The 19,505-nt window shown below is 47.3% G+C and overlaps 1 protein-coding gene across 1 annotated transcript in view; it reads right to left on the bottom strand.

The window, feature by feature from the left end:
- Window positions 1-1,026: 1,026 nt before the first annotated feature.
- The window catches only part of LOC144148445 (high-affinity choline transporter 1-like), a 37,557-nt gene continuing 19,078 nt past the window's right edge, over window positions 1,027-19,505 (bottom strand). The window contains exons 6-10 of the mRNA XM_077679982.1: window positions 19,381-19,505; window positions 14,855-14,984; window positions 10,439-10,660; window positions 10,133-10,333; window positions 1,027-1,553 (exon numbers count right to left, since the gene is read on the bottom strand). The exon at window positions 19,381-19,505 is cut by the window's right edge and continues 25 nt beyond it. Of these exons, the coding sequence (XP_077536108.1) occupies window positions 1,027-1,553; window positions 10,133-10,333; window positions 10,439-10,660; window positions 14,855-14,984; window positions 19,381-19,505 (1,205 nt within the window). The remainder of the gene's footprint in view (window positions 1,554-10,132; window positions 10,334-10,438; window positions 10,661-14,854; window positions 14,985-19,380) is intronic.

Raw genomic sequence — 19,505 nt, 5'->3', positions numbered from 1 at the left:
TTGAACTAGGGGGCGACCTGTGAACTTCTGTATATAGCGAAGTACCTTATTTCATGGCACCTGTAGAGACATGCGTAACATTCCGTTTCGAAGTAAGTACAGGCCCAGCACTTACGGTTTGATGCAGGCCTTTAATTAAACGTTATGCTAGGCTCCTTTGCTGTTCAAGCCAGTTAGGGGATATTAAACGACCCTTATTAACGAAAAGGATGCTCAGACATTTTCTCGTGGAACATTTTCTCAATAAAAAAATCCTTGGAAACAAGAAACAATACAATTGCCGAGGCTCTAAACAGAAGCCGCAAGCATTAGAAGTCGCGGTGCTACCGGCTAGGCGTCAGGGGCCCAGCAGAAACCTTGTTTAGCAGTTGATTCAGAAGATTGCGGCAGAGTTCAGAGCTACGCCGGGGACGGTGCTAGGTGTAACAGGAAGTGGCCGTCCTACTTGTAAAAAGAATTTTGGAAGGCGGCCAACTAACCAGTTTAAACTCGTTAATTCCTGTAATGCTACTTTATAGTGTGCATGTTTTTTTTAAACAAAGCATGCTGCTCAGCTTACCTCCTCTTCAAGCAATTCAGCAGATTCTTTCGGAGTATGTTTAAAATTTATGATAGGTTTGAGGCCATGGCCTGGTTTGGAAGTTTTTATGTCAGCATACCTATTCCAGGTTGATCTTTTCCCACAATTCACTTTTATTTCAAGGAACTAGTACTATGTGAAGTATCGTTCATGCATTCGGCAGCAGCAACAAAACATAATGATAAAGGAAAACAGTCAGAGGAACCAGAAGTCCGTCAGACAACCTTGCGGTGCACGGACCATAGCAGGAACACAATGTCCCCGACGCAAATGCAATACGCAGACAAAATGAAGGTGTCCGAGACATTTGGGGCAAAAGGACAGGAAAATGAATGCGACTGCAGAATACACGTACAAAATACGAAACAATACTGTCTAATATCACCACTGGATCTAAAAAGGCAGACATCGCGAATAAAGGTTTTTCGTTGTTCCGAATATTGGTTCTACTTCTTGTTGCGTGTGGTTTCTGTAGCATCTTGGGCTTCCTTACTAGCCTTTTTAGTGGACTTCTTTCTGGGCGCCTTCTGCACCGTTTTATCTGTCTGTGACAGATTAGGAGAAACTGCGTCCTTTGGCGGCCGGTTTTGCGACGACGTTGCCCCAGGGGCTTGCGCGACGGAGCGCTTCCTGAGAGTTTCTCCAGCTCTTGTTGTGTGACTAGTCGCCGTTTCAGTGGTCATCTTGGCATCGCTAGAAGGCCGATCGGCCGCCTTCTTGGAGCCTTCATCCTCGGGGTGCGGCCCGAAGCAGTGCCACACGTCCATCGATGTTGACAGCGCTCCCGTGGCGAAGAGAGTCTTGGCTATCACGGAGACGCCCAGCATGGTCGCTAGGCTGATGACCATGCAGACCGTGCGGAACGGGAACTGCTGGCCCCTCGTGTTGTCGTACAAGGGCAGTTGCACAGTGACCGGCACATGTATGAGAGGCTCGCCACAAAGCCCACGCAGGATGAAGCCGATCACGAAGCCTGCATGAACACAAAGAAATTAGTGGAAGATTCGTTGGTGGATGTTTGAGAGTGCCCGAGCACCCGACCCCTCTCTTCGTGAACTCAGTTGCACGTCTTGCTCTGGCTTCACAAGCCTACAATGCGGCATTTCTTGCACATCCATCATCGCATACCGTGACAACCACGCTTTGCGCTCTAACCGTCTCAGTGGTCACGTCTCCTTGCTTTGGCGCAATTAGCTGCCTGTCGCTGCATTTGTGGTCCACCACTATTGGCTTTAGTGCCCGTCATTCTCATTGCATCTTGTTTTGCCGCTTAGTCAGCCCTGCATTCGCGTCGCTATCTATTTTACCGCGTGCTGAAGTGGTGACGGCACCCATAGAAGCTGGATGACGGGCGTGTCAGGTAGAAACCAGAAGTTCTAATTTAGCGGCACTGCAGCCAACGACACCGCCGGCTGGGGCAGGCTTGACATTCTCTACACATCGCTCTGTCGTTCAATGTTCAGTCACTCCGTAGCCACGGAGAGACAATGCAAATTTATTAAAGATTCGATGACCTGTACCTGGTGGGGCCCCATATGTTACGCACACCGTGTTTTGGACAAGCTTTCATATTTTATAGGTTTTCTTTGGGGGACGGGGGGGACATGGGAATTGGACAAACTTTGGCCGACACGCTGTCCACCGTTACACAGGTACCGACTGACATTCTGACCGAAAGGACCACAAGATGGTGTTTTGCCCACAAAGCATCACGTCGCAAGAGCTCAGGGAACATCTGTGATTGGAGGACGTCCAGTGTAGGTTGAATGAAAGCGTAGTCATAATCATAGTATGTGGAAGGGCCCGGAACGGTAAGGTGTAGTGACCACCATATGACAAGATCTGGAATTAGGCTAGATTTGATAAGGGACCGTAACAAGCTAGTACGTAAGAAGCCGATCAATGAGCTAACAGCAAGTCATAAAGTTGAAGAATTCGCAGCAGAACCGATAGTAAGCTCTTACCGAGGAAGCGGAGCTTACGACACAAAGCCAGCGACAATCTTACACGCATTATCACGGAGTGTGCAGTAGAAGTCGGGGATACGATGGCTAGACAGGATACTGGTAGACGTTCCCAGGAGACGAAAGATCTAATTAGCAAACGCCGAAGCATGTGAATTTCCACCGCAGCTGACAGAATAAAACTAGCGGAGCTTTCGAAGTTAATCAGTATGCCCAATACAGCTGACATACGGAAGTATAATATGGCGAGAATCGAATATGCTGTAAGAATGGAGGCCGCCTGAAAGCAATGCAGCGGCCTTTATGCATGGGGAAAAGCCAGATGTATGCACTTAAATACAAGCAAGGCAATGTCATCACAAATAGGGATAAAATAGTCATAGTAGCCGAGGAGTTCTATAGAGATCTGTACAGTAGCCAGGACAACTAGGATAATACCGAAACAGAAAATAGTTCAGAGGAGAAACACATCCCACCAATAACGATTGAAGAATTAAGGAAGGCTTTCAAACAAATGAAAGGGGCAAAGCACCTGGGGAAGATCAGATAACAGCAGACCTCTTGAAGGATGGCGGGCAAATTGTACTCGTAAAACTTGCAAATCTGTACACGCAATGCTTAATGACCGCGAATGTACAATAATCTTGGAAGAACGCGAGTATCATCCTAATCTATAATAAAGGTGACATGAAGGACTTGAAAAATTACAGGCCGATCAGCTTACTCTCAGTCGTCTACAAGGTACTTACCAAGGTAATCGCTAACGAAATTTTTGCCACCTTATATTTCAGTTAACCTAGAGAACAAGGTGGGTTTCGTAAAGGTTATTCAAGAATTAACCATATTTAGGCGATCAATAAGGGGATAGAGAAGGGCGTTGAGTATACTGAACCCATATACATAGCCCTTATAGATTATGAGAAAGCATTTGACTTGGTCGATACCTCAGCGGTCATTCAGGTATTACGGTACCAGGGGGTAGATGAGCAATATGTAAGAATACTAGAGGATATCTACAATGGGTCTATAGCTGCCATCATCCTCCATAAGGAGAGCAGTAAAATACCCATAAGGAAGGGCGTCAGACATCAGCAGATATATCTCCTGAGGTGCGTCAGCAATATATCTCCTGAGGTCCAGTTTTGACCCTCGGTCCCAACCGTGACACATAGATAATTCGAAGGATATGATTAGGGTGGAGTGCATTAGCCAGGTATTCTCAGATAATGAATGGCAGCCTAACATTGTCCCTGATGAAGAATGTGTATGACAGCTGAATCTTACCGGTGCACACCTAAGGCCGAAACTTGGAGGCTCACTAAGGAGGACTAAGCGAGCAATGAAACTGAAGATGACAGGTTTAACATTAAGGGACAAGAAAAGAGCGGAGTGGATCAGGGAACAAACGCGTGTTAAGGACATGTTAGTAGAAATTACAGACCCCCAGGACCCAGCTCAGTCCCCGTCGCGTGAAGAAAATACGCTGCGTGTTTAAAGAACAACGTTACGGTATGTGCCCCCGGGCAACTTTTTATTTTTCTCTTTCTTAGTAGGCACTGGCCCCGCCGCGAAGGAATTCTAATCCCGAAAGTTCTAGAGCGCGTTAATCCCCTGACGTGTATTTAAAAGCCAACTCAGAAAGCACGAGCGCATTCGCGTTCGCACAGACTCCCGGGACCCAGCTCAGTCTCCGCCGCGGGAAGAAAATAAGGTGCATGTTTCGTTATGATATGTGTCCTCGGGCAACTTTTGTTTTACCGCTGCACCACCGTGCAGTGCAGCGGTGGCGTAGAGGTAGACAGTAGAGGTATAGTATCCGCCTCGCGTGTAGAAATACCGTGGTTCGAATCCCGGTGCCGGACAATTCCCACAAAAAAACGCGCATTTATGAAATTGCAGTTGGGGCTTGGGGTGCGGCCTGACCTCGGCGACCATTGCCGGTAACGCAATCTCTCACCAGAGCAGGATTGCCCACCCTGGTCCAGTAATGGCCACAACCTCCAATGAATACGCCAATTAACCCGCGGCCCTCAGTCTCCAGTGGCTGCGAAGCAACTGACCCCTGCGGCGGTCAGACCTGTGACGCAGAAAGGGGGTGCTAAGAATACCTGGACCCGGACAGGCCGCCATTGGAATCGGAACCTGGCAACGTTTAACACGAGAACCTCATATAGTGAAGCGAGTCTAGAGGTGTTGTTCGAGGAATTAAAGGGCATCAAATGGGATGTCATTGGGCTTAGTGAGGTTAGGAGAACAGATGAAGCTTTTACGGTGCTGAAAAATGGACACGTTCTATGTTACCATGGTCTTGAGGACAGAAGAGAACTGGGCGTGGGATTTCTAGTCAATAAAAGCATAGCTGGTCACATAGAAGAATACTATAGCATTAACAAAAAAGCACCAGGTTTTGTCATTACGCTCAATAACAGGTACAAGCTCAAGGTGGTACAGGGTTATGCCCCCACATCCAGCCATGACGACCAAGTAGTGGAACGCTTCTATGAAGATGTGGAATCGGCAATGGCTGAAGTAAAAACACAGTATACCGTAGTTATGGGAGTTTTCAATGCTAAACTAGGCAAGCATCTGGCTGGAGACAAGGCAGTTGGGAACTATGGTCTGGGGTGTAGAAATAGCAGGGGGGACCTACTATTTGAGTTTGGAGGACGGAATAACCTACGTATAATGAATAATTCTTCTGTAAACGGGAGAGCCGGTAGTGGACGTGGAGTAGCACGAATGGGGACCATAAAAATGAAATAGACTACATAATATCCGATAACCCTGGCGTCGTGAAGGATGTGGAAGTGCTCTGAAGGGTAAGGTGTAGTGACCATCGTATGGCAAGATCTCGAATTAAGCTAGATTTGAGGAGAGACCCAAGCCAGTACGAAAGAATCCGATTAATGAGCTAACAGCAAAGCGTAAAGTAGAAGAATTCAGGATCGCGCTGCAGAACCGATACTCAGCTCTTACCGAGGAAGCCAAGCTTATGACACAGGAAGCCAGCGACAACCTTACAAGCATTATCACGGAGTGTACAGTAGAAGTCGGGGGCATGATGGCTAGACAGGATACTGGTAAACGTTCCCAGGATTCGAAAGATCTAATTAGGAAACAAAAACCATGACAATCCATGACAAACCATGACAAACCATGAGTATAATATGGAGAGGATTGAATACACTGTAAAGAACGGAGGTAGCCTGAAAGCAGTAAAGAGGCGTCTTGGCGTGGTGAAAAATCAGATCTATGCGCTTAAAGATAAGCAAGGTAATGTCATCACAAATACAGATAACATAGTCACAGTGGCCGAGGAGTTCTATACGGATCTTTACAGTAGCCGACACATCCAGGATAATGCCGAACGAGACAGTAGTTCAGAGGCGATAGACATAGTAACTACTGAAGAATGAAGGCTTTGAAAGAAATGAAAGGGGGTAAAGCACCTGGTGAGGATCAGATAACAGCAGACCTCTTGAAGGATGGCGGAGAAATTGTACTTGAAAAACTGGCAAACCTGTATACGCAAAGCCTAATAAGTGCAAGTGTACCGGAATCTTGGAAGAACGCGAACATCCTATTCTCTAAGAAAGGTGACATGAAGGACATGATAAATTACTGGCCGATCAGCTTACTGTCAGTTGTCTACAAGGTACTTACCAAGGTAATTGCTAACAGGATTTCTGCAACCTTAGATTTCAGTCAACCTAATGAACAAGCAGGGTACCGTAAAGGTTATTCAACAATGGACCATATTCACACGATAAATCAGGTGATAGAGAAATGCGCTGAGTATTCTGAACCCCTATATATAGCCTTCATAGATTATGAGAAAGCATTTGACTCGGTCGAAACCCGAGCAGTTATTCAGGCATTACGGAACCAGGGTGTAGATGAGCATTATGTAAAAATACTAGAGAATATCCACAATTGGTTCATAGCTACCATCATCCTCCATAAGGAGAGCAGTAAAATACCTATAAGGGAGGCCTTCAGACAAGGAAACACAATCTCTCCAATGTTATTCACAGCATGTTTACAAGAAGTATTCAGAACGTTGGATTGGGAACAGGTGGCAGTAAGGGTTAATGCAGAATACCTCAGTAACCTCAGATTTGCTGGTGATGTTACCCTGCTAAATTACTCGGGGTACAAATTCCAAAGCATGCTATCCGCACTTGACGAACATAGTAGAACCGTGGGCCTGAAAATTGATATGCAGAAAACTAAAGTAATGATCAATAACGTCGGGACAGCACAGCAGTTTGAGATAGGTGGCGAGGCCCTGGAAGTAGTAAGCGAATATATCTACCTAGGCCAAGTTGTGACCCCGAATCCCAACCATGAGGCAGAGATAATTAGAAGGATACGAATGGGGTGGAGTGCATACGGCAGGCATTCTCAGATAATGAATAGCAGCCTACCATTGTCCCTGAAGAAGAAAGTGGATGACAGCTGCCTCTTACCGGTACTCACCCACGAGGCAGAAACTTGGAGGCTCACTAAGGGGGTACAACTTAAATTGACAACGACTCAGAGAGCAATGGAAAATGATAGGTGTAACATTAAGGGACAAGAAGAGAGTGGAGTGGGTCAGGGAACAAACGCGTATTGAGGACATACTAGTCGAAATTAAGAAGAAATGGACGTGGGCAGGGCATGTAATGCGCAGGTAAGATAACAGTTGGTCATTAAGGGTAACAGAGTGGATCCCTAGAGAAGGCAAGCGTAGCAGGGGGCGGCAGAAAGCTAGATGGGCGGATGAGATCAAGATGTTTGCAAGGATAAATTGGTCGCTGTTGGCACAGGACCGGGGTAATTGGAGAATAAAAGGAGAGCCCTTTGCCCTGCAGTGGGCGTAGGTAGGCTGGTGATGATTATGACCATGATGATGATGATTATGATGATGATGAAATGGAAATGGAATGGGCAGGACATTTAATGCGAAGGCAAGATAACCATTGTTCATAAAGGGTAACAGAGTGGATCCCTAGCGAAGGCAAGCAGGGCAGAGGTCGACAGAAAGTTAAAAGGGCAGATGAGATCAAGAAGTTTGTGGGGATAAATTGGTCCGTCAGCGCAGGACCGGGGTAATTGGAGAATAATGGGAGAGGCCTATGCCCAGCAGTTGGCGTAGATAGGCTGGTGCTGATGATGATACTCATAGTCAGGCCAGTTTTCCCCAGCCAGTGCGCTTGAACTTCCACAGTGCTACGAACGATGGCAGAAGGTAGGGGGAGGCGGGTAGACACAGCGCTTTTAAGTGCGAATGCACTTCTTAAGCGACCCTGAATCACGCGTCCACCGCCGTCCGTCCGTCCGCACCACATACCCACTTAGGGCGATTGGCCAAGAAGAGTTCCTAATTTCTTCAGCACATACCCACTTAGGGCGATTGGCCAAGAATCGGGCGTGAGAAGGGCTAATGCACCCGCTTAAAGGAGTACTGACACGAAATTTCAAAGCTGAGATCCGCTCTAGCAATCAAGTACAACGACAACACAAATGGGTGTCTGTGCATGGCACATACCCACGTGGGGGATTGGCCAGGAATCGGGCGTGAGAAGGGCTAATGCACCCGCTTAAAGGAGTACTGACACGAAATTTCAAAGCTGAGATCCGCTCTAGCAATGACAACACAAATAGGTGTCTGTGAATAAATGCATTTTTCTTTCTTTGTAGTTGTGTGTGTGTGTGATCTCTCTTTCGCGAACATTACCGAACCGCGCAAATTCAACTCCTGCATTCGCACTTTCACATTCTTCCCCTCGGGGAAATGCGGGGAAATTTTTTCAATGTGCTACAACTTCGTTAATACAGTTTGCATTAATCAAAATTCTCCCGGAGAACAATACTTAGGCTGTGTTGGGCAGGTATATTTGCTTTTAAAGGGGCCATAATGACAAAATGCAAGTTTGTTTCTTTCGAAATATTGTCTCGGTAGAATAACACTACACCGCATTTAATGCAAACTTCACTCGAATAAGCTATATGATTACGAAAAGAGCGAATGACTATGCGACGTACCCCCTAGCTGATTTCCCGCACTAGAACCTATGATGCATTATGAGCAGCTGTGCCATGGGCGGCTGACGCCGTCGAAAGCAAATGAAAGTTGGGCAGGGCTTATAAGCTGGCATAACGATCTAGTTGCGCTTCTGTTTAACACAATCGTTCTGTATCAGTATGAATTGTGCATTGAACGACTAAAGTTAAATTCTAGGTTAAACAATTAAATGTAGATAATCCTTGCAGATAAATATAACTAACTCGGTGTTAACATCACAAGCAACGTCACCTAGAACATTCGCATTGAACATATTATTAACAATGCAAATCGCATGCTGGTTTACCTCTGGCGTAATTTTGCTGAGGCACCATGTTTCCGTAAACTACTGTGGTACAAAACGCTTATTCGGTCTAAATTAAAACACGCCTCTTGAATTTGGGATCCTTATTTTAACAATCTCATAAACTCACTGGAAATAGTGGAAAACAATTCTGCACGCTTCATCCTGTCTAACTATAACCGAACCGTCAGCGTAACAACAATGAAATCTACCCTTAACCTTCAATCCCTAGAAGTTCGGCGTGAAATTTCCGAACTTTCGTTGTTCCACAACATGTTTCATCACCAACATCTGCATGAAGACCTTTATGTTGCCTCTATTGTACATTTCTTCTCGCCTTGATCATGCTCACAAAGTCGGTATAGCCTGAAGCCGAACGAACGCTTTTTCTCTGTCGTTTATTCCCCGTACGTCATTAGAATGGAATCGCCTTCCCTCTCCTAGAGCAATCATTGTAAATCACACGCTTTTCAAATATTCCATAGTCAACATTGTATAATTCATGCTTTGTTGTGGACAGTTATGCTTGCTTGCTGCATTTCTTTTATTGTTGTTTTGCCTAATTTTGTATAAGATGTTTGTTTGATATGTATTTCGTTCGCTGCTTTTTTTGTTTTCGTTATACTTATGAATGTAGCCACTTCCCTCTGTAATGCCATTGGCCCTGAAGGAATTACTAATAAATAATAAATAAATCTATCAATAATTTCTGCTTCTAATTTTTGTCTAACGTGTTTGTATGAAGCTTGCGCTAAAATCGTTATGAGTGTTGTTCTCGGCTGGCGATCTCTCCAGTTAACCAAAAGTTTTCTTCATGCTCCTTTAAAGAGTGAAACATAGGCCTCATGTTACGCTAAAAGTGACAGCATGTCCTGTAAGTTGACATGCTGTCAATGATATCGGCATCACTAGCCGATTTTTTTGGTCCAAGCATCGACGAACGCTCAAACATCCTAAAAAACTGAAGCCCTCCACATTTTACTCCTGTGGAGTGACTGCCTCGGAACCCCCACTACGCCACCATAAAGGTACCCATCAAGCGAAAGAAAGTTCAAACGGAAAGCCTCTGTATGGACAATTTCTTCGCCGGAGCAATGCAGGCCTTACATTCTGCGATAACAGTGTGGCCATCAGCTTGCCTAATGTGCGCACTGGTCTCAAGGACACGGGATAGCCGTTTCCAGCATATAGTCTTGAATTCCCTACCACCATCTGTGGTACGCATGCAGTCTTACCGACGAAGGACCCGTAGGCGTTGGTCAGGTTCTCGAAATAGAACAGCGCGACGAACTGAGGGAAGAGGAGCACGTAGACGAGGTCCGAGGACAGCGTCCACAGGGAAAACACGGACTGCACGCTCAGCGCCATGAATGTGGCCGCGGCCCCGATGACCACCACCATCAGGCGCAGGACCATGGATACCTGGAGGTCGGTTGCTGAATGGAAGAAGCACGGGACGCGTTCATACACCTTGTGCAAAGGCAGCCCTAATTCTGCAACACAAGACTGTCTAACTTGGCACGGCAACTGATATCAAGGGCGTACGGCAGGCCTGAAGATGGAGTGGTATATGTTCCTCGTGACGAGAGAAGAGGCGCTGAGCATGGACGAATCCACGGAGGACATGATGGCCGCCGTGATGGCGATCAGACCCAGGGTGGACAAGTAGCTGGGAGTCAGGTAGTGCATGACCAAGGGAAGTACCTTGCCACGGTCGTCCTTATCTAGGTTGAAAGGCCCGGGGTAGCCAGCATCCGTGAAGTCTGTGCAGCAAAGCACACGCCATTCATGCTTGGTGGTTGGTGATTTTACATGCAAACAAGCTTTCTCGTGAATGTACATTCCCTAGAGATACTCGTCACGGTATATGTCGGATGTATGAAGCGTGCTTGAACCACATGATGGCACACACACGGCATTGCTAGGCAACGACCTTCTGTCGGAGTGTGAAGCCTCTCCGTCAAGGTCATAGAGCGAAACAATGCCGCGCGAGCACGAAAACAAGTTTACACGCGACACCGAGTATAGTGGGTGTGCGGCGCTGCAGGCAAAGCTTTCGAATCGCATCGTTTGCCTCCGCGTGTAACCTAGTCGTGCTCCCGCAACTCGAGCACCAGCACTCGCATTCACCTTAGCGAGGCGACTTCATTCCCTAACCTTTAATATTCACGTCCTGGGTGCATGAAGCTAAGCCACAAAGCTGGCACAACGCTGGAAATGGAACGACGTCGTAGCTGCCACCGTGGTATACCGACGTGATTTCGCTGTCTTGAAGTGGCTGGCTGCCCTTGTGTTGCCCTTCCTTCGTCTTTGAGCTTGCGCTGCTTTTATCCGAGAAAGTACGCTCACGCAAATTACGGGAAAATTTACCATGTGCCAGTCGCGGCATATGTAAGCTGCATGTCTACGGCTGTATACCGTCTCGTACACTACCTGTAAGTGCACGAATGACAGCCCTGTTTGCATGTCTGGAATCTTCCTAATACATGGTCTCTGTCCGTCCATAAATGACGTGTTCTCGTTTTGTGTCTGTAGCCGATTTGGTCTGTTCAGGTGTCAAAATTAAAGCGTTCTTGCGTCGGCAATCGTTCGTATGGGTGTGCCCATAACCTGGGTTGTCCTCTACAAGCGTCCGATATCGACACATAGCAGTATTACGTTTATGTCTCTAACATACATACCTCTGGCGCATGAACCCGTGCTAACCCACATGCCGCTGCCCGCGCGTCTGCTACCGGCTTTGGCCTGCTCACATCACTGAAACCTTAGTCGTGTCTCTAACCGACATGCCTTTGCTTGGTCATCGAGGTGTCCCGCTGTGTATGTGTGACTGAAGTGGTATTTTATCCACGTCTACAACCCACAAGTTTCTTTCGCCCATAACTGTCTTCGTCCTGCGTGCGCTTCTGTAACCAGCATGTTCCTGACCGCAAGTACATGACCGATGTGATCCTTTCCACACTCTCGTATATTAGATATTCCCGTGCATTTGTAACTGCATTTCGCTTGACGTTAGCAGCCTGTCACTTAGTGAGGAATTCATTCTTAAAAAGAGGGTCGTGCCACGAACAGAACAGTAACCATACTTGTCCCAGTGTTAGTACTCACTGTTTTTACTAAATGGCCATGCATAACCGAGTAAAAAAAACTACGCAAGAAAATGGAGATCGGCTGAGCGCGCTGCACGACATATAGACACATTAAACACGCACATACACTAAGACAACAAATCAATTCAGCAAGAACACCAATGAGGTGCACGAGGAGATCGAGTATAACTTAGTTATCTTAGAAGTAGATTTGCTCTTCTTGCTTTTATACCCAGAAGCGGAATGTCCGCTGATATAGCAGGCGGGCTTGTTGCAAAAATCGAATAATTTTAGCGATAATTTTAGAATTATGCATTTTAATGTCAGCAAGTGGATTTTTGTGTTCAATAATTTATACAATTTTGTTACTATCAGTGAATGTTAGTGCCAAACAAGCAGCAGTCACTCAGTGCATGGTCTAGACTAGTAATGATAGCATTTACGCTCCATACATAGTAGCAGACTAGCCTGCGTACTATTCTGCAGGGTAGTAAAGTTCATAAGGCAGCCGTTACAACTTTTACGAATCTTTTTGTTAAGAGTTAAATGTTTGTCGAAATTGTATGATACATTTTCCTCAAAGTAGTTTTGCATAATGTTTATGTGTCAGCAGTTGCGCTTGAGCGTATGACTGGTACATGCATTCCGTCGTACTCGCAGCTGTAACTCAGTGCCTCAGAGGTCGTGCTGCTAAGTTGAGTGCACTGCCAGGCGTTTAATTATCGGTTGGAGCGTTTTCTGCTTTCATAAAGGTGAAAATTAAACAAGTAACACCCCTTGCGTGCCAATATTGTGGCGTAGCAGAAAGATCCCAATACGCTTTAAATTATTGCGAGTATAGCTCAAGTGACCCTTCATGCATCAAACTCCGATATGAACTCTTTTTGCCTCGAAGTAGTCGGCCGAGTGGTGAGTGCTTCTGAGGGTTGAAGCCCTGCGTGACTGGCCTCGGGCGGGGGTATCTGCCTCTTCCTTACCCACTAAGGACTCGTGCCCCGGTGTCTAAACGATATATATGTCAGATGGACTTTTTCGTGCTTTTAAAGCCTTGGATAGTATAGCAAGTGCCATCGCTAAACTACGACCCTTTTGAGAGTTACGGCTTCCCACTTTCGAGTCACTGGTGGCAGTCACCCGTTCTTCCGTATCTGGTGTTGTGGTAGTGGCAAGTGCTACTCCAGACTCGCTTCTCCTTTCTTGCTTTTCCATGGGAGCAACAAACATTTGCTCCTGCTTCCCCTTCTCGAAGAACTTTTGTTGGCGGCAGTCTTAACTTAAAGGCGGTGCACTGCGATCATAATGGCGCTGTGATCTGGCTATTTTTGTGCACTGAGGGTAATTTAATTCGTAAATTGCTTTCACTAGTTATTTCACATTACTCTTTTATAATACAATGATGTTTATCCACTCAGAATTTCTTTTTTTCTCCTGCAGTCTTATATCCGCTTTGTGTAGCTAGAAGTGCTGCATTAACTTTTTGATATCAGGCATCGGAGATTTTAGATGCAACGCATCTCATGCTCGTCCCTCTGTCCTTCCTGCGTCTGTCCGGCGTTGTCCGCACAGCTGCGCCTCTCCTCCTCTCCTCTCTCCGATAGCGAACAATCTCTCCCAAACAGCTGCGGGTTGGCGCAGCGCGCTCTCACTGCGTTGCTAGGCGCCGGTGGGCGGCGCTGCGCGCGCTGCGCGTGTGCAGTACTTTCAATCTCCGCGTGCTCCTCTCCTTCGGGTGCTGTAAATATAAAGCGGCATGCCGCGCTCCGACGGTCTCAGTCGACGGTCGTCCGCGTTACGCTTGCACTCTCTCGCATTACTCGACGATTGCAATCGTCGAGCTCTTAACTGTGCACTTTACGGACCACAAGGCACTCATTCTCGTCTGCAATAAAGACCGTACCTGAGCATACGTGTACTGCATGTGCATTGCATGGTGAAAATGGAAAATTACGCCCCCCCCCCCTTCGCGTGAGAATCCCTGCTATAAGCGTAATCAATACGATGGAAAACGCCAATGGAACACCCCTTGAGATGTGTTGCATCACACCAGGGTTCCCGCGAGGGGAGGTGGGCGTAATTTTTCGCGTTACTTTCTTCCTGCAGTCTTCGTAAGACCCAAATATATCCTGCAGAATGTTTTATGTGATGGTTTCAGGTGGCAGAGCATCGAACCAGCGTTCTTGATGTCAGCCGCTGAAGGGTGCTTCGAAGCGGCACTTTCGGTAGCCCGTTCGTCCCGCACGCATGCGACATTACGTTCAATCTCAACAGCGACTGCTTTATAGACTGCAGCAGTATTTTCTCGCACAGCAATAGATGCCGAAAACCCAGTGACCAGGCGAGTAGCGTGCACGTGCAGAAATTCCCCTCATTAAATATCAAACCACCTTGCCTAAGAGAAAGATGGTTGAAACACGAAGGTTTGTCCTATGCAACCTTAGTCGAACTGAAAGTCCACAATCCGAAGTGCTTCGACCGTCTCGCGAGGGCGCAATCAAATAATTCTGCGGTAGCTCCCCACTGTTTATTAAGGGAGCTTGAGCGATATTGACTAAATCAACGGCGAAATCGGATAGACATCGACTTCCTAATGCGAGAAACCAGGTTCGATTCCGACCACTGGAATCATTTTTTTAGGCATTTGGTGTGTTTTTGGGGAAACTCATTGTGTAAGTTTTTCTTAAGTGCGTTCAGGGTGTTGGGATTTGGATTTTCCAGCACAGAAAGCTTCGCCTTGCACCATCTTTCCCTTTAACCAAGATGCTCATCATAGTCAGAGAAAATTGGCTTTCCTGCACGGCGTTTCGGGGCAATGTTGACATCAGTGAGGCATAGTAGCTTAGCTTTGTAAAATAGATGACATCTTCCTACTCGTGGTTTTGGCCACGGCTCCTGCGATGGCCGGTGGAACAGCCAGGAACAAACAGCCAAAGGCGGACACGTACGAAAGCATCTTGGCAGTGAACGGGTCTTGAGCACCGAGCACCCTTTGGAAGTAGACCTGCGAATAGTGCAAGCATTTAGCGCCTAGATTTTCTCTCGAATTGGATACCTTCATCCATGTATCCCCCCAAAACTGACAATTACCTTATTCTGCACTACAAAGCGCCTTCAAGTAGCCGTATAGCACTGGCAATAAGTACTGCATCTTCGATGGTGTTCAGATATTTCCTCGTCCCATAGTATGCATCATACATACATACGTACATTAAGAAACGTACTAGAAACAGTCCAAAAAGTTCGCCCTCTCACGTCACCGTGCCTACTTCACTCTGCTGTAATACCTCTGGACGTCACACAATAATCACCCAATCAATTAGGCCCAAGTTAATTTATAGATGTAATTAAAACGTATTTATTTGTCTATTTAGTCACTACTGCGAGCCTCGAGGATCAAGTAGGGGGCATACAAAGCATTGCGGAATACACAAATACAGTAACGCAAAAAAACTTAAAAAAAGGTAAATCGGAAAGAATTGCACTATGCAGAAATACAGTGATTCAAAGGCTGGTACTTGGCATTAATTTGTATAAAAAGAGGAAAGTTGCCAAATGAATTGAGTTAGAAGTTTCAAGTAATGCACAATATTTGCAATCATATTAGCCGTATAATAAATTACATAAAAAGTCTGAGTAAGGTGATTTGTGTAGCAGTGAATTCGGACCGGATATATAATCTATGGGAGAAACGAGTATTTGAACACCTTTGTGTACAAAGCTAGCCTTCCATAAAAAAAAAGTTCTGCTATGCAGCTCTTCGCCTTATGACCCGCCGCGGTGGCTCAGTGGCTAAGGCGTTGCGCTGCTGAGCGCGAGGTCGCGGGTTCGATTCTCGGCCGCGGCGGCCGCTTTTCAGATGGAGGCGAAAAGCAAAAACGCCCGTGTGTACGAGATTTCGGCGCACGATAAAGATCCCCAGGTGGTCAAAATTAATCCGGAGCCCTCCACTACGGCGCGCCTCATCGCCTGCGTTGCGTCGGCGCGTTAAACCCAACAATCAATCAATCAATCTTCGCCTTATAAAATCATTTGCATTGCGATTACTGTTTATTTTGCGTGTGAGATCTTTGTGGCCATTCAGAAGCACCACATGGTTCAAGCGGGCGTGTACCATGGTCGACCTCAAATATGTTGTTATGCCACGTAGACAGGAAAACGATCGTTCTGGTGGGCATGATGTCACAGGAATGGTCAAGTCAATTGTAACAAGCTTAGCCACTTCTGCAATATAAGCGCCCTTAGCTCTTCGCCACTAGTGCATGAGAACAAACGGCATCCTGAAATATCCTGAACGGTATCACTATATCAACGAGCTTATCCCGGTGAAGCTCAAGGCGCCTCGGCTCACAATCATTTCCATACCACTGGCAGAGGTATTTGCTGTCTCCCTACCACCTATTAGAAAAAGCTCGATGTGAGCCATGTGCTGCCATGTCGAAAGCGGATACCTTTCGTCTCTGGAGGAGTGTACTCGATCAGCTACCTCGTAGAACCGTTGTCGATGAATGTCCTCAGTGGAAGTGTGTACGTTACCAACAGAACCACTGTCATATAGACGAGGAGACTTTCTTCGTGTTGGAGCAGATGGGTCATCAATGTGAAGCTCAGCCTCCTCGGCACAGGTCTTGTTCCAAAACGGGGAAATACCTCCCTTGGCTCCCCTCCCCTAGCTCCTTCCCTTCCCTCGCCTCTATCCTCGCACGGGCCACCGTAAAACCTACTTAGCAGAGCCCAACGCGTGCGGGAGCATGCGGTTGTCGGCCAATGTCGGGGCGACGTTCCGACGCCCCTAATCACCTTGCCGTTTCTTGAAGCAAATAGTTTTTAGCCGATTTTCTTCTATTAATTCGCCGCTGTCGGCCACTGATCAAAAGGGAACGAAAAGAAACGTTCCACTTTGTCTCGTCCCGTGCGTTCTTGCTTTGCGCCTTGCTGTTGCCTCTAGAGACGTCCCACATGGCTCTCTGTTCAGTGTGTAGCATGATGGGCCAGCATAAGCATGCCATACGAGGGCCATGAGTGCGTCCTTCACTTCGCCCATTCGTGGCGACGTGTGAAAGGCCTCTGGGCTTCAATTTCTTTGCCCATTGTAAAACAAATGCAGGTTTGGGAAGAAGGCACCGCCACTGGACGCCGAAATCTCTCATCTTTCCTCCAACCAAGGATTTGAACCCGCGGCGGAGCCTAAAAGCGAGACGGGAAGATCGGAGAGACGTGGCGTTTTCTTGTTTTCTAAGAACACTGGATGCGCCTTCGAGAAGCCTCGCTGCCAATCCACACCAAGCGATACTTGAGGAGGAAGGAGAGTGAGGCCGGGCGGGACGGTGGTGGACCACCGCTCGAGGAGTCTTAAAGGTTGCAATGTAGCGGAGCACTGGTGGGCCTCTCACGGAGACATCATGGGCTACATTTGTCGGGTGGTCGCCCGACAGAAGTACCCCTCCTTCTGAGTTTGCCAGTGACGCAACTGACACCTGTGTATTGGCTGGGGCTACATACCCCTATAAACAATTCAAGAGGGGGGCGATACCCCGCCCTCCCGTAGTCTCCACCTATGTTCGTACGTATACATAGGTGCACCCGCGGACAAAAGTTCCCAGGACGAGACATAACCGTCAAAGTTAACTTTCTCAGGAAGTTGAACAGCGCAGGGACGGGACTAAGGGCCGAGGCGACAAACACGGGTGCTGTGTTTGTCGCCTCTGCTCTTAGTCCCGTCCCTGCGCTGTTCAACTTCATGCAATGAACCAACTAGCCCAGTTACAAACCCTCCTACATTACCTTTCTCGTGTCTGTCGGCTGATGGCGATTCCGACATGCGTCATTTCATCTTTTTCGCCGGCATGACGCTGGTTACTCCATTTCTGTAAATCAAACTCTCCATCGCCAATTAGCCTTCAGGCGGTAGAGTGACGAACATTTCTGAATTTGCGTCCTGGAAACTTTTGCCCCTGCAGCTGTAGTTACGTCGAAATGTTTCGCTAGAGCCAGTCATTCGTCATATCCGCTCCACTCTTGTTCGTTTTAGAAAGAACAAAGAAAGTAAAGGGAACGAACACATTAGTGGTTGTGCTCTGCAATGAGATGAAATGACTTGGTTAGCCATCGCGCTCGTGTTTGAACAGCGTAAAAAATGCGGAGGGGGGCGAAGAATCAAGTGGTATGAGTGTAGACACAGGGAGGCGTTGAGCAGCAACCACTGTCCGCCAATCAGTTCGGGAAGAGTAGCAGAAAATTTGGCCGTGGCTTAACTCAGTAATGCGGGGGAGTGCGTAGCGAGAGGTACAGTTAATGTTATTGTTTAGCTTGCTTCTCTGTTTGGTTACGACGCTTCTCGGGACGTGCGGCTCATTCTTCCTCCGTCTCCTCGGATTTCTGCCTCCTCTTGGTTTTGTTCCGACGACGAGGCCTGACGACGAATTCCACCGAGCCGCCCCACCTATATATATGTATATACAATTTTTTTTTATATTTTTATTTTTCCATTCTTTGTATTTTTGTTTTTAACCTTTAATTTTAAGTTTTCCTTTTTTATTTTTATATATTGTTTTATTTTTATTATTTTTTACTGTTTATTTTTACTTCCTTTTTGATGCGGTGCGCGGCGCTGCCAGGTGGCGGCTTAAGAATGGCTAGGTTCCCTAGCCGTCGCAGGTTCCCTAGGAACCGCTGCTAGCTACGGAACCGAGGTGCTGCCACCGGTCACAACGAAGCGGCGAGAATACGGCCATGGTAGCTCTCGCTACAAAAAGGCAAGAATAAGGCCCTTTCTCAAAATTTTGTGGCAAAGGGGGTGGTAGGCCAGTACGCCTGCCATGCGGGCTTCGATGTGAGATTTGGCAATTGTCACCCCATATAGTAAAGGCCGCTCGAGAATTTTGGCGTGCACCTGTGTCTCGCACGCCAGCCATTTTCGCATTGAGGCTGCGTGGCCGGAAATCCAACCACTGACCTAGCCCCGCGATGCAGGAGAACGCCTTAACCAGCGCACGTTAACCAGGCCGTTAAGTACGACAGGGATGACACCAGCCGTGGTGGCCCAGTGGATAAGGCGTTGCGCTGCTGAGCACGACGTGGCGGGTTCGATTCCCGGACGCAGCGGCTGCTTTTCTGATGGATAAAAGCAGAAATGCCCGTGTGTACGGCATTTCGGCGCACGTTAAGGATCCGCAGGTGGTCGAAATCAATGTGAATCTCTCCACTACGGCGTGACTCATCGCCTGCGTTGTGTCGGCGCGTTGAATCCTACAGTCAATCAAGGACAGGGATGACACAGTTGTGATAGAATGACACTTATCGCGGAGCTGTGGTGGAACATGCAATAACAGAACTTTACATGCAAGACGTCTTGATGTATTAAGGGGTGAGAGGTGGTACAGTTTCATGGACGTGCCCACCTGCCACGGGATTCCTCCGAATACTGTCATGAGGCCGAGGTCGAGGATTTGGCTGACGTCTATCGCTTCGATCTTGCCTATCCAGTCGTGGTGAGGTGCACCGATCTTTCCCACTGCGCTGTGCT

This window comes from Haemaphysalis longicornis, unplaced genomic scaffold (assembly GCF_048455015.1).
Source record: "Haemaphysalis longicornis isolate Haplotype H1 unplaced genomic scaffold, Haemaphysalis longicornis Haplotype H1 scaffold_8, whole genome shotgun sequence".
NCBI classification, from domain to species: domain Eukaryota; kingdom Metazoa; phylum Arthropoda; class Arachnida; order Ixodida; family Ixodidae; genus Haemaphysalis; species Haemaphysalis longicornis.
This window is presented reverse-complemented; position numbering and strand designations above follow the sequence as displayed.